Source organism: Mus pahari, chromosome 10 (genome assembly GCF_900095145.1).
Source record: "Mus pahari chromosome 10, PAHARI_EIJ_v1.1, whole genome shotgun sequence".
NCBI lineage: Eukaryota > Metazoa > Chordata > Mammalia > Rodentia > Muridae > Mus > Mus pahari.
This window is the reverse complement of record NC_034599.1, coordinates 45757830-45773012: the sequence shown is the minus strand read 5'-3', so window position 1 is coordinate 45773012 and position 15183 is coordinate 45757830. Positions and strand designations below refer to the sequence as shown.

General features: G+C 43.5%; 2 protein-coding genes across 4 annotated transcripts in view; both read left to right on the top strand.

Annotated features, from left to right (window-relative positions):
- Positions 1–4298, top strand: part of Dixdc1 (DIX domain containing 1) — a 75914-nt gene extending 71616 nt beyond the window's left edge. For all 3 annotated transcript variants that reach the window (XM_029543276.1, XM_021206777.1, XM_029543277.1), the window contains one exon: positions 776–4298. In XM_029543276.1, coding sequence (XP_029399136.1) covers positions 776–856 — 81 coding nt within the window. In that variant the 3' untranslated portion in view covers positions 857–4298. The remainder of the gene's footprint in view (positions 1–775) is intronic.
- Positions 4299–7228: 2930 nt separating this feature from the next.
- Dlat (dihydrolipoamide S-acetyltransferase) overlaps positions 7229–15183 on the top strand; it is a 25253-nt gene continuing 17298 nt past the window's right edge. Inside the window, exons 1-5 of the mRNA XM_021206594.2 lie at positions 7229–7814; positions 8206–8307; positions 8703–8827; positions 8994–9153; positions 13252–13378. Coding sequence (XP_021062253.1) covers positions 7539–7814; positions 8206–8307; positions 8703–8827; positions 8994–9153; positions 13252–13378 — 790 coding nt within the window. The 5' untranslated portion in view covers positions 7229–7538. The remainder of the gene's footprint in view (positions 7815–8205; positions 8308–8702; positions 8828–8993; positions 9154–13251; positions 13379–15183) is intronic.

Sequence of the window (15183 nt, the reverse complement as noted above, 5' to 3'; positions counted from 1 at the left end):
ACACAGTGAGGAGAGGCTGGACCACATAGTGAGGAGCTGGTCCACATAGTGAGGAGAGGCTGGCCCACATAGTGAGGAGAGGCTGGACCACACAGCGAGGAGAGGCTAGCCCACATAGTGAGGAGAGGCTGGCTCACAGCTGGACCCACTCCAGTCTGCCTCTGCATGTCTGATGTGAGAGCGCTCTTCAGATCTCTTAACTCCTCTCAGCCCTTTTGACTGCAACACACTTCTTTCTCTCATGCTAATTCTACACCCACTCCCTCCCTCCCCTCCCTCCCCCTCTCTCTGTGTTCTGCAAGTCAGGGACAACTTGTGGGGTCAGGATGTGATTCTCTCTTTCCGCCACATGGGTCCTGTCATTGAATTTAGGTCATGTGACAGTGCCTCTATCCACTGAGCCGTCTTACAGCCCTTAGGCTTCTTTTACCAGCAGTGTAGTTTCTGTCTTGTTGAGATAGGGTATCACAGGACTAGAGATTGCTCAGTGGTTAAGAGGTCCTGAGTTCAATTCCCAGCAACCACATGGTGGCTCACAACCATCTGTGTAATAGAATGCGATGCCCTCTTCTGATGTGTCTGAAGATAGCTACAGTGTACTAAAATAAGTAAAATAAATATTTTAAAAAATGAGATAGGATATCACACTGTGACCCAACCTCTTCTGGAACTCATAGCTACTCTCCTGCCTCAGCCTGCTGGGTTCTCCAATTACAGGCACACACCACATTTTGGGTTGCATTTTTCCATTATGGCTTTTTTGTTTTTAAACTAGGTTTTCCATGATGATGATGCCATCCCTGGATGGGAAGGGAAAATTGTAGCCTGGGTGGAAGAAGACCATAGAGAGGATTAACGGGACCCCGGCCACTCCCTGGCTGCTTCTCTCAGGAAAGAGGACTAACACCAGAGTACGCTGAGAAGTTTCTAATTCGTGCTGCCAAAAAGAAGCTTCTTCAAGTATGATGGTTACGGGCCAGTCCTGTTTGTGTGCCTGGCATATCTGGTACTTCGAATCTCTGTCCGAAACATAGAGCGTGGATTCGTCTGGAGCTCCTTGTCTGTGGGAACAGTGTTTTATTCCACTCTGAGGACATCAAACCGAAGGCCTTAACCACCAGGGAAGGATGACCCCTCTCTCTGAGGGGCATGGCTGCTATGATCTGGAACCTGGAAGTGGATGCATCACCGTCGTGTTGGCCTTGAAGGTCGCAGCAATCAGAGTCCCAGCATTTGTACTTACTGACAAGGCAGAGGTACCAACTTTTCTGCTTCTTTGCAGACATTGAAAACCAGGAGTGACTTGTGAGGTGGTACCAAAGATGAAAGCCCAAGTGCAGAAATGACCTGGACATGAATGATGCTGACTTGTTGACTGGGTGGGGAGAGGGTTGCCCATATTGTGCTATACTACACCAACACCATAATTAAGACTTCGGGCTGCCTCTTCCGGTTCTAACGGGCTCTGCAGCTTGTCCTTAGCCCACTGAGGGCATTTTTCACAGACAGTTTGTTTCTCTGTGGACTCTTTAACTTCAGAGCCATTTATTTTTCTCCAAACAGATAAACTTTGTGTTTGAAAAGAATGAGAGAAGCAAGAGGTTCCTTAAGAATCCAGGACACAGAAAGGTGCTGCTACCCACATCCCTTGACTCGAACTCATGGTATTGCCTTTATAAGGAGACAGACCATTAATTTGTGTTTGTGATTTGAGTACTCAGCACCACTTACTGGTCTGCCTCTCACTTCAAGGCTGGAGTTATTTTCTATTTTCTATTACATAGTTAGTTTGGGCTGTTCCCTTAGGGGACCGTGAACCGAGTGGGCATGGAGCGTGAGCGAGTTGTGAATGGCAGGGTTGATTCGAGGTGAAGTTATTTCTTATTGCAACACTGTCAAGTCTAGAAGCTAAAGAGTTCAACTTGCAGAGGTTACTCATGACTTGGGTTTTCTCATCCACTCACCTAGCACCATCCGCCATGGTTATCTACTAATACAGTCCCTCAAAGCAGTCTGCAACTACACTGTACACTGCCAAACAGAAGAGTGGGACAGATGGCTCAGTTCTGGGACCCGCCTGTCTCTGTGTCTCCCTTCTTCAGCCATTTGAACAGAATACTCTTTGGAACGCTGAGATAACGTCTTATTGTTTTATATAGACATGTCTTTTAAAAAGTCCATGTTTGAGAATTGTTTTGTACTCATTTGCTTTTGTCTGATAACCATGTCTATTTTTATAACTAAGTGACTTCTGTGTAATCTCACGTTCCCTATACTCTATCCATTTTCTACAGCACCCTGTAGCTTTTCTACCGTCTCTTCCTACTGCCTCTTGTGGTTCAGAACAAGCTTTATTTTGTTACGAGTTACTAATGGCACTTAGTTCTGTCCAGTTCTCCCTGCTTTCAGTGGTGGGGATCTTTTTTATTTTATTTTTTTCTAGTTGATTGCTCTTCTAAAAGACATGAGATCAAAAAGACCTGATGTCTTCCGTGCACACTATCCTGGTCTTCTATTGAAGAACCATTTTTCATCAGCTGTAACTAGGAAAGTTCAGGAAAGTCAGCCATAAGCAACTCATTGTGAAAGCCAACAGAGGAAAAATGTTATTTACATTTTTTCCAAGTCGCCTGGAGGGATTAAAAAGTCCATGTTTCACCAATTTCTTTGTTGCATGAACTTTAATGTTTTACTATTTGACAGCATGATGGTGATCAGGCTAAACTTCAATACTGTAGTCCAGATACAATTTTCCTTGAATGTCTGTCTCTTAAATAAGAATCTCCTTGTCCATTCTTTCAGAAGTCTTAACATTATGTGAAATTAACTTTTCAGCAAAAATTAAATCAGCAAAAAACTTCAAGTCCTTTACATCGTGTTTTATTTTTTTCTCATTTTTGGAAAAGGACCAGCATGACCTCAGTGCCCACATAAAAAGCAGAGGTTGAATGCCAGGGAGAATGGTGTTCTTTAACCTCATGTCCCACAAGTAAAATGGCCAAGCATCTCTACCGGAGGATGTATTTCATTAATTCCTACACACAGTGGGTCAGGATCCTCATTCCAGCCCGTGCTTCCGGAGGCTTCAGAGCAGGAGCAAGCATAAACTCATTCTCTTTTGAATAATCTCCTATTTGGCAAACTCAAGGACAGCAGTTCTCTACCTATAGGTTGTGACCCCTTTCCCAGGGGCTGCCTAAGACCACTGGAAAACAGATATTTTGATTTATAACAGTAGCAAAATTAGTTTTATGGTTGGGGATCACAACATGAACAGTATTAAAGGGTCGCAGCATTAGGAAGGTTGAGAACCATTGCTCTCTGAGAATTTGTGTCTTGAAACTATTGTTTCCTAGTGATACTGGCGTGGGCTAGTCCATCTTGCCATTGCTGACATCCTCTTTCCTTGGGAAAAAACTAGTGGTTCAACCCTTTAATCCCAGCACTGGGGAGGCAGAGTCAGGTGGATCTCTTTGAGTTTAAGGGTAACCTGGTCTACTTAGTAAGTTCCATGACAGCCAGAACTACATAGTGAGACTCTGCCTTGAAAACAACAAAACAAAAAGCCAAAACAAGTGTACTCATGTGTAGAAATGTATCTACACAGACACCTATATACACTTAAGTAAAAATAATATAAATAAATCTTAAAAATGCTAATTTAGTTATTTAAAAACTGAAGAATATCATCTTCTTGCTCAATTCCCTAAAATCAGCTGGAACATTTTATAGTTTGTACCTAAAGCTTCTGCCTGGTGATAGATGCGTGCATGTAATTCCAACATTTGGGAGGCTAAGGCAGGAGGAGTAGCAGGTTAATGCCAGTCTGGCCTACTGAGACCTGTGTCTGGGTTAAACAGAAGTATGGGTTAGATGCATTTGCCAACTGCAATGCCCCCTTTGGACCGACTGGGATGACTAAATTATGAAAAGATCTTTTTGTTCTACACCCAACTTAAGAATACTTGGCTACTGAAAAGCATACCAGGTATAATTAAATTTTTCACTTTTACTCATAAGTATCATGATTGCACAGTCTTATTTGTCAAACTTAAGAGGTATGGCTGACTTAAAATACATATATGTAAAGCTCTATTTTCTTAGAAACATGGATGTTTGTGACCATTGCTTTCAAAGATTCTTACCATGTACTCTGTTTTACAATGTTTTCATAGACTGTTATGCCAGAGGTTTCCGATGATCAATGTAATAACCTGTTTTAACTGCCTATGTGTACCAGAATTGTGAACAAGTCAAAACCAAACACACAATGAATAAAATGGAGTTTGCAAACTAAACCCACTTCATCATTTTCATTTATATCTCTTCCCTGAGATGAGCCAGTCAAGCCATTTACATTTAGTGAAGGTAAATTTCCTCAAGTGATCTCCCTGGTAGCATGTTTGCTCATTATCAGGAGGGTGGAGATAAGGATTGTTTTATTGCTAGAGATATTTTTCTGTAGGTATTTCTAATGTAAGCACAAGATAGATCAAGGTGAATTACTATACAAAAGGATTAGTTGATTTTGCAACTCTTTTGAAATCAATGTAAATGTATAGACACATAAGAACCTGAGAGTATAAACTGTGTAATTTAGTCTTCAAATGCAATTCGAACTCTAGTTAGCTCAGAAGTGTTTAAAACTGAATCCTGAACCCTGTACATGCTAACCATGATTTCTGTCACCATGCCACCGAGGATCCCAGCCAGAAATGGATAGTTATTTTTCTACTTTGAGACAGCATCTCACCATGTTATCTAAACAGGTATATTCAGATAATTAATCACTTTCCTTCAGCCTCTGCAGTAGCTGGAACCACAGGCATAGACTATTACCCCAGTCCAGAAATAAGGAATTCACAAATCAATTTAAAGGCTGCGCTGCCTCTCTCAAATTCAAGCAGGCTTCATTTATCACTTAAATGTTACCAATTTCAGTGCTTGATATATTTCAGCTTTTAGCTCCGAGTGCTTTCTTTCATTTGGTTTCTGACTATGTATTTCCAGCTTTGTTATGTTTGAGACAGGGTCTCACCATGTAGACCCAGCTGGCCTGGGACTCAACAGAGATCCATCTGCCACTGCCTTTCAAGGGCCGAGAATTTTAAGATTTTGTTGATTTTTTTTTTTTTTAAGATAAAGTACATGTAGGTAGCTCAGGCTAGCCCCAAACTGGCCACCTGGTGCTTGAACAACAGAACAACAGTCATGTACACCATCCTGGCTCTATCAGTTGTAACTTTTTGTCCTCCAATTTCTTCTTGTGTTCTTGGTGTTCTCTGACCACCTGTACACTGAGGAATTGGTAGACATTCAGCACATGCTTCACTTTCAGTTCAGGAATGATAAGGCCAATTACATAAACCATCCAGTGGATACATACTGCATAAATGTTGCACATAAATCATTACTCAATAACTGAAAAGTCAATCACTCAGCAGGATTACTGCTATACTAATTCAGAAGACAAGGAAAAACAGCACATAAGATCTTCATCTGCCTGACACATTAGTAAGTTGTTTTTTTGTTTTTTTTTTTTTAAATCTGATGTGTGTGCCGCATCAGAAGGTCTGTTCGTGACTGCACAGCATACAAAGGTGACGTCACCAAGTGTTGATGCTGCTCAGTGACACTAGGATCGAAAATGAGAGAAAATATACAATATTTATCTGAGACCGAGTTAATTTGCTTAATTAAGTTGCATCCATTTTGGGAATGACAAACCCCATTATTTGTGACTGAAAAAAATTACATTGTGTATATATCCACTTTCGATAGACATTCTAGGATGGACACATAGTTTAGTCCTATAAATGAGATATCCTGTGTGAACTGTGCTGCCAGTTTAAAAAAAAAACCGCTTAAATATGTTACTACAATACATAGAGTTGATTTATAGTTGTCAGTATTGAGAATGCTGCGTCACATAAATATGTAACATGAGCTGGCGAGATAGCTCAGTGTTGGGCTGGAGAGATAGAGATGGTTAGAATATACACAGAAAATAATGTCATAAGTTTTTTAAAAAATATGTAACATAGAATAGGAAAATCTACAGAGATATTTACTGGAAAATTTAGTCCTACTCTCAAACCAAAATTCACTGATTGATTTTCTATGAAATTCAAATCAGCCACAGCAATTTTAAAATTCAAATACTCATAACAATTCAACCTAAAGATTATGCTACTATAATGTTTATATATAAGGGATAACTGTGGGAAATGTCTTTCTTCAATTAAAACCATTATGCCCACGTGAGAGCAGAAAACTTTGTATAGTAAAACCAGGGCGAATCACACCATACATGGGGAATCTGTGCCAAGGTGTTTCAGGCAGTGTTGGCTGGCCTTGTGTGACACCGAGGGCATGGCCGTACAAAGGGCATGGGTGACCTCAGAGCCACAGCTGCAGCGACGCGGTAGGATTCCGCGTAGGCAGCAGTAATGAGAAACAACCTAGGTTGGCGGGGTTGGGTTCCGAAGCTTTTCACTGTTGCCATTTTTTTCTTTTGACCCCACATTGTTACTCCATAGTTTAAGAAAGGTTTTTGTTGTTGTTTTCCTATTGAGTTCACAGAACTGCGGGACAGCAGGACAAAGGCTATCGCAAAGTTGTATCTTAAACCTTTCTTTTAAAAAAGAATCTCAGAATGTAGCCCAAGCTGGCCTGGCAATGAACAATATTAAACCGGGCTGGCCTGGAATTTAGAGTTCCACCTGCCTCTGTCTCCGTAATGCTATAATTAAAGGAATGTGTGTGTGTTAAAAAATTTTCGCTATTTAAGAGGATACGGTGGAAATTTGGGGGTAATAAAACTGCTTTTTACGAACAAGTATCTTTATATAGGAAATATAATTAGTCCTCTGAGACTAACTGGTAATGTAAAAATGTACCTTTCTCTTGGCTCCCCTCACACCATTTGGCTAAAAACCCTGCTGCTCCCGGTTCCGGTGGGTTAGGGACCTAGGACAGCCTGCACTGCGCGGGCTCTGCAGCCAAGGGACACTCCCTGATCCTCGGTCACTCGAGGACCTTTCCTTCCTCCAACTTTCCGAGGTGCGCCCGCACCCATTGACCTAAAACTTTGGATTAATGTCAGCCCCGGCTCTTTCCCCCAGCTTTTTCTTAAAGCAAAGGCGGCCGTTCCCCTTGGCACCGCCTCCCTGCCCTCAGGCTGCAGCCGGTCCGACTCTCGGGTCCCTTAGGCCACCACCTTAGAGCGGGCCGGGCTGTACTTCCCATCCTCTGCGACCCCTCTCCTAGGGCCTTTCCCGTTTCTCCCGAACGTGCACCGCCCCCGCGCTGTTCGTCGCCGCAGATCGTAAGCCGCAGCCTCGCGTCCCTCTCGGGTGTCTCTGACGCGTCCCCCGGCAGAGAGGCGCGGAAGCCCTACGTTCCGGTCGCTGGTCCAAACAGCCGCTTTTACGACACTGCGCGACCGCAGTGCGCGGCTGACGGTAGAGCCGCGCTGCTCTTGGAGAGGTCACTCCGGAGACGGCGGAGCCTTTGGGGCGTGGGGGTCGGTAGCAGTAATGTGGCGCGTCTGTGCGCGGAGGGCGCAGAGTGCTGTGCCCAGGGCTGGGTTCAGGGCTCGATGGGCAGCCTTGAAGGAAGGCCCCGGCGCCCCGTGCGGGAACCCGCGGGCCGGCCCCGCTGCGGTTCGTTGCGGCAGTGGGATCCCCAGCTATGGGGTCCGCTCCTTGTGCGGCTGGAGCTCCGGCTCCGTCACCGTCCCGCGTAACCGCTTACTGCGACAACTCCTGGGGTCGCCCAGCCGCCGCTCTTACAGCCTCCCTCCGCATCAGAAGGTGAGTGACCCACCCTGGAGCCTGTTGTCCTTCAGAGCCCGCTCCTTGGCGTGGGGAATCCTCCTTGAGAGGCCTCCGACAGCCAGCTCCCTCCCAGATCTATTACGGTCCCTTGCCCGAGACCTTCCCAGTGGGCATCTCTTCTATTGAAAGAAGAGCTCTAAGCCTGGGGCTATAAGCAAAAGGTCTGAGAAGTCTCACGTGCTTTCTAAGATCCACTAGACTGACTGGAGGATCAACCCCACTGAAAGTCATGAATTTCTGGAGTGCTGGGACTCCCTTTGTATCTCCAATGAACAGTTTGTAATGGGACTCAGTAAATACTTTGGGTGGAATGAAAGTACGCCGAGGGTTAAGCATCCCTTTTAAATGTATGCTTCTTTTCATGCAGGTTCCACTACCTTCCCTTTCCCCTACAATGCAGGCAGGCACCATAGCCCGCTGGGAAAAAAAAGAAGGGGAAAAAATCAGTGAGGGTGATCTAATTGCAGAGGTAAGTCTTAAAACACGCAGATTTTACATAAGGGGGTGACTTTGCTGAATAGACTAAAGCTTAGCCTTCTGGTAGGTAGTTTCCTCTTTCTCTTTAAGAAGTTGCTCCCCTCCCACCTCCCCATTTATTAGAGATGATTGGTTAGTTACATTGTCAGCCGCTAGCTAAATTATTTTTGAGACCAGGTTTCATTCACTGTGTAACTCTGGCTGGCCTGCAGTGCTCAGAGATCTGCCCCCGAATGCTAGCAATGCCTAGCTTCTACCCAAAATGTTTTTAAACCGTTCTTTCAAGTCTGTGGTAGTGGGTTTATCTTCGTATGGATTTCTAGACACATTCTAATTAATTGCCTGTTGGCAGTGCAAACCTAAGTCAGTGCTTTTGTGCTATAACAGGTTGAAACTGATAAAGCCACTGTTGGGTTTGAGAGCCTGGAGGAGTGCTATATGGCCAAGATCCTTGTTCCTGAAGGGACCAGAGATGTTCCAGTTGGATCCATCATCTGTATCACAGTTGAAAAGTGAGTTTAAAAAAAAAAAAAAAAAAATCCTTGTAATTTGCGAACATTTGTTGCTTTTAAAGCATTTTTACTCAGATTGGAAGTTGAAGACATGTGAGGACTCGCTGGGAGGTTAGGGATTGGATTTGCTTTATAAATTACATATTTATGTATTCTTTTTCTTCAGGCCTCAGGATATTGAGGCCTTTAAAAATTATACGTTGGATTCGGCAGCAGCTGCCCCACAGGCAGCCCCAGCTGCAGCCCCAGCTCCGGCTGCTGCCCCAGCGGCACCTTCTGCAACTTCTGCAAGTGCTCCTGGTAGCACCTATCCAACGCATATGCAGGTAAGACTCAGCTGAATGCCGGCTCCTGATGACTTGTTATTAATATTTTTATTGTCATCTTTCTCTTTCTCTATGGGTATCTATTGCATTCTGAAAACGTGTCACTAAATATAAGTGCCTGTCATTCAGCAGTATACAGAGATTTTTAACTGTGAAAATTATTCTTGTTTCCAAGTGTGTGAGCCTGGACAGTTTCTTTAACCTTTCTCGGCTTTAGCACAGGATGCAGGATGATGCTTGGTTTTTCTCTTTCACAAACAATGTGAAAGATTTTGGAAATGACTTTTTTTCCCTATAGAAGTAGAGTTTAAGTAGAGAACAGGTGCTATTTGCTGAATGAAAGTCCCCAGATGAAGTTTCCCTTTGGTTTAGAGTGGGCTACTTGTAAGCACAGATGAAGTGTTCAGTAATACTCATTAATGAGGAGATAACAGTAAGGGGTAAGTATGAAGGGGATGGAGAGCTGGCTCAGCAGTTAAGAGCACTGACTGCTCTTGCAGAGGTCTCAGGTTTGATTCCCAGCAACCACACGGCAGCTCACAACTGTCTATAAGTCCAGTTCCAGAGGATCCAGCAACCTCACAAAGACATGCTTATAGGCAAAACACCAACGCATATAAAATATAAATAAATCATTTAAAAAGAATGAGCAGTATGGAATAAGTCTACAGGATAACATTGTAACAATTGCTGTTGGTCATAAATGTGATTACCACAAACCTAGATCAGCTTCTAGGAAACTAACTCATGCTTTTTTTTTTTAAGTGGATTTTCCTTCGTGTACACAATCTAATTAGTTTCCCACTCCCAGACCCTTCCTACTTCCCTACCTATCCAAACCCATCCTTTTCCTTCTCTTTCTTATTAGACACCAAAAAACCCCAACCGAAACAAAACTAGAATAGGGCCAAACAGACAGGGAAAAAAGAGCCAAAGAAATAACATACACGGACGCCAAAGCTCGTGCACTAAGTCACGTTACTAGATATTAGGGTTTTCCTTTGTTTTTCTGTGTGTGGTCTTGATGTTGGAAGTAAGTAATTTACAGAATTAAGATTTGAGCTTTTCTTAACTTTATAAGAAGTTTTCTGGGTGAGTCAGTTTCTTCTCTGGAAATCCTGTTCCAAGTCTATTGGTGACAATTCCTTATGATGAAATTTTTCCTGGTCTTTAACTTTCATGATGATTTCTTTCAGTTCAGCAACCTTATTTTATTACATAAGACCTCGTTTCTCCATTTTATCCTGCTTTGTGTTCAAGTGTTAGAATTGGGCCCTAAGAATCCTTTGAGATGGTAAAGATAAATAAATGAGTGTATTTCTCTTTCTTTTTTTCTTTCTTTTTATTATTAGATATTTTCTTCATTTACATTTCAAATGCTATCCCCAAAGCCCCCTATACCCTCCCCCCCCGCCCTGCTCCCCAACCAACCCACTCCCACTTCCTGGCCCTGGCATTCCCTTGTACTGGGGCATATATTCTTTGCAAGACCAAGGGCCTCTCCCCCCAATGATGGCCAACTAGGCCATCCTCTGCTACATATGCAGCTAGAGACATGAGCTCTGGGGGTACTGGTTAGTGTATTTCTCTTTCTACTGACCCCCCCACACACACACACTCACATACTCACATATACACACTCATGCTTCACTGGTCATTGTGCAACAAAGAAAAGAAATTCTGAACAGGAAATAATTTCAAAGAGTTTCTAAGTCTTGCAGGCATGGTGGCACACACCTTTAATCCCAGCACTCTGGAAGCAGAGGCATGCAGGTCTTTGAGTTTGAGGCCAGATCAGTCTACAAATTGAGTTCCAGGATAGCCAGGGCTATTATACAGAGAAAACCTGTCCAAAATAAAAATATTTGTTTTTACATGCATTTAGTGTGCACTTAAATGTGTAGTGGTCATCGTGGGAGTAAGTTCTCTTCTATAACCAGACTACTGTGGGAGCAGAGATGGGAGAGCTGGGGAGCGAGACTTGTTGTTGACTTCAGTGAGAGATCCTCTCTCAAGGAAATGAGGGAGATAGCTCAGGGTACCTTATATCCTCCTCTGACTTCTCCACTGCACACTTATATACACCTGTGCATGCATATCACACACACACACACACACACACACACACCAGAAAGCTTTTTTTTTTTTTTTAGTTTTAAAAAATACAATGTATTGTTCCTCTAGTCTATGAAGAATGGTGTTTAGTTTTGTGGGTTTTCCCTCTAGTCCTGCCTCATGCCTGCTAGTCAGCCACTCTTCCACTAGTGAACCTCATCCTTTGCTCCCAGAATTGCTCTTAATGTTCATTTTTAAATATTGTGTGTATAGACATGTGCATGCTGGTATTCCCGGACACAGGATTGGATTCACTTAAGCTAGAGTTACAGGTGGTTGGGAGTTGGCCCATCAGGAACCAAAGTCAGGTCCTATGCAAGAGCAGCAAGTGTTCTTAACCGCTTAGCCATATCTCTAGCCCTTAATTTAAATATATATATATATATATACACACATACATACATATATATTAGTGTGAAATAAGTATGATTTCTTATGGGTGAAAAGATGCTTATTGCAGAACACAGCAAATTCAGCAGAGAACTTTGTCTAAACTAAGATCATTCTTTAAGAATGAAAAGTATCCACCTCACACCAGTCAGAATGGCTAAAATCGAAAACTCAGGTGACAGAAGATGCAACTCAGGTGACAGAAGATGCCGGTGAGGATGTGGAGAAAGAGGAACACTCCTCCATTGCTGGTGGGATTGCAAACTGGTGCAACCACTCTGGAAATCAGTCTGGTGGATATTAGCCCAGAAGCTTGGAATACCAAAGATACAATTTACAAACCACATGAAGCTCAAGAAGAAGGAAGACCAAAGTGTGGATGCTTTGGTACTTCTTAGAAGGGGGAACAAAATATTCATGGGAGGAAATGCAGAGACAAAGTATGGAGCAGGGACTGAAGGAAAGGCCATCCAGAGACTTCCCCACCTGGGGATCCATCCCATATACAATCACCAAACCCAGACACTATTGTGAATGCCAAGAAGTGCTTGTTGACAGGAGCCTGATATGGCTGTCTCCTGAGAAGCTCTGCCAGTGCCTGACAAATGCTGAGGTGACACTCACAGCCGTCCATTGGACTGAGCAGAAGGTTCCCAATGAAGGAGTTGGAGAAAGTACTGAAGGAGCTGAAAGAGTTTGCAACCCCATAGGAAGAACAACAATATCAACAATATCAGACTTGCCAGAGCTCCTTGAGGCTAAACTACCAATCAAAGAGTACACATGGAGCGACCCATGGTTCCAGCTGTATATGTAGCAGAGGATAGCCTTGTCCGGCGTCAGTGGGAGGAGAGACCCTTGGTCATCTGAAGGCTTAATGCCCCAGTGTAGGAGAATGCTAGGGTGGGAAGGTAGGTGGGTGGGGGAATACCCTCATAGAAGCAGGGTGATGGGGGAAGGGATAGGGGATTTCTGGAGGGGAAACTGGAAAGGGGATGACATTTGAAATGTAAATAAAATATCCAATAAAAGAAAAGAGAAAAAGAATGAAAAGTATCAGTGGGAACCTAGATCAACGGTTTTCAACCTGTGGGTCACGACCCCTTTAGGGGCAAAGTGACATCAGATATCTGCATATCAGATATTTACATTAGATTCATAACAGTAGCAAAATTACAGTTATGAAGTAGCAATGGATCTATTTTTATGCCTGGGGGTAACCATAACATGAGAAACTGTATTAAAGGGTAGCAGCATTAGAAAAATTAAGAACCACTGACCTGGTTGAAAAGATACTTTGTGTGCTTGGGTGGGAGGTGGGGGATGGGGGTGGGGGGGAGGGATAGGTTTGTTTTGACCATCTGAAAGAAATCTTTCCCATCTTCTTGTTGCTTTTCACTTTGGAGGATGGGTTAGGGTGACTGGTCGTGTCTAATCACTCTTGTTTTAAAGGTTGATTTAACTGGGAAAGCAATTAGTACAGACCTTTGTGATGGGTGACAAGGTCTCACTGTGTAGTTGGTAATCATGGGCTTACCTGAATGCTTTTATGCTTCCTGGCTAAGCAATAATGTGTGGCATTTGTCTTCACAGATTGTTCTTCCTGCGCTCTCCCCAACCATGACCATGGGCACGGTCCAGAGGTGGGAAAAGAAAGTGGGCGAGAAGCTGAGTGAAGGAGACTTGCTGGCAGAGATAGAGACAGACAAGGCCACCATAGGTGAGGTTTCTTCAGCTCTGGGTAGTCGAGTGAGGGGGAGGATGGCCATCCTTTCCTGTCCTGAGTGAGTGGTAATGTGACGTTTACGGTCCTGAGATTTGCTGCCCGGGATACATTGTATAACAAGGTCATCACAGCCACACGTGTCAGTTCTGAGCTGTACCCATCAATGGAGGATATGTCAGGGTCTATTCTAAGGCCTGGGTTCGCTCTCTTGGCTATATTTTTATGGTACTCAGAAGTCGTACCAGAACTGCCATTGTCTAAACATGGGAAAAGAAGGAGGGAGGAGGAAGATAGTCATGCCCTCTAGGACAGGAGAATACCAAAGCCTTTCAGGTGACATTGAGGGAAAACAGTACCAAGGGTGTAGATTCGTCTCATAATCTGAAAGTGATGCAATGTCCATCTTCCATGTATCACATTTCCATGTGCCCCTTCATTGACTTATTCACTATGCAGTCACATATCTGTACTTATATCTATTGATAATCCCAGGTGTTATGAACTTTGTCTTAGTCAGGGTTTCTATTCATGCACAAACATCATGACCAAGAAGCAAGTTGGGGAGGAAAGGGTTTATTTGGCTTACATTTCCATACTGCTGTTGATCACCAAAGGATGCAGGACTGGAACTCAAGCAGGTCAGAAAGCAGGAGCTGATGCAGAGGCCATGGAGGGATGTTCTTTACTGGCTTGCTTCCCCCTGGCTTGCTCAGCCTGCTCTCTTATAGAACCCAAGACTACCAGCCCAGAGATAGCACCACCCATAAGGGGCCCTCCCCCCTTGATCACTAATTGAGAAAATACCTTACAGCTGGATCTCATGTAGGCATTTCCCCAACTAAAGCTCCTTTCTCTGTGATAACTCCAGCTGTGTCAAGTTGACACAAAACTAGCCAGTACAAACTTGTTTCCACTCTTCCATGGTTTCTAGGAGCAGAAGGCCCATCCATGCCATAGTGGCAGAGTAGGACACAGGCATCAGGCAGTAGTGGGCACAGACAGTGCTCTTCATCATTCTTTTGGTAGCCAGGGCAAGTGATATCAAAGAGTTAGAACCTCCCCCCACCCATCTTATTCTTTGACATACTATACTTTTTTTTACAGTGTTTTTCTTTCTCTTCCTCCTTCTTTTCCTCTTCTTCCTCTTCCTCTTCTCTTCCTCCTCCTCTTCCTCTTCCTGCTCTTCCTCCTCCTCCTCTTTCTTCTTTCTTCTTTGAGATGAGACTGTGCTGGGATTACAGGCTTGTACCACCATGCCTGGTTCCTTCATAGCTATTATTAGAAGAAATGATTCTTCCTTAAGGAAAAAGCAAGGGCCAGCAGGATGGTTTGGTATGGGTAAAGGTGCTTGCTGCCAAACCTTAGATGTGCCCTACCTCCGTCCAACTTCAACACAGCTTCTATTGAGTATTCCCAGTTGGGAAATGGAAGAATTCATTAGAGATTTGTCTGTCCATCAAGAAGCATAACTGCAGAGAGCAAGATCTGGAAGGCAGAAGTTGCCCTTATCATTAGCTTGGCTTTGCTGCTTTTAATTAAATTAAATCAATTTGTAAGTTTCTGAGACAGGGTTTCACTCACCCTGGATGCCCTGGAAGTCACAAGAGATCTGAATGTTAAGATTAAAGTCATGCATCATCATGCCAAGCTGCTAGTTCTTTACAGAGAACTCCTTGCTATAGAATCTAGTTTATAATCTTGCTATATAATCTAGTTACAGAGAACCCCTTGCTATAGAATCTAGTTACAGAGAACTCCTTGCTATAGAATCTAGTTACAGAGAACTCCTTGCTATAGAA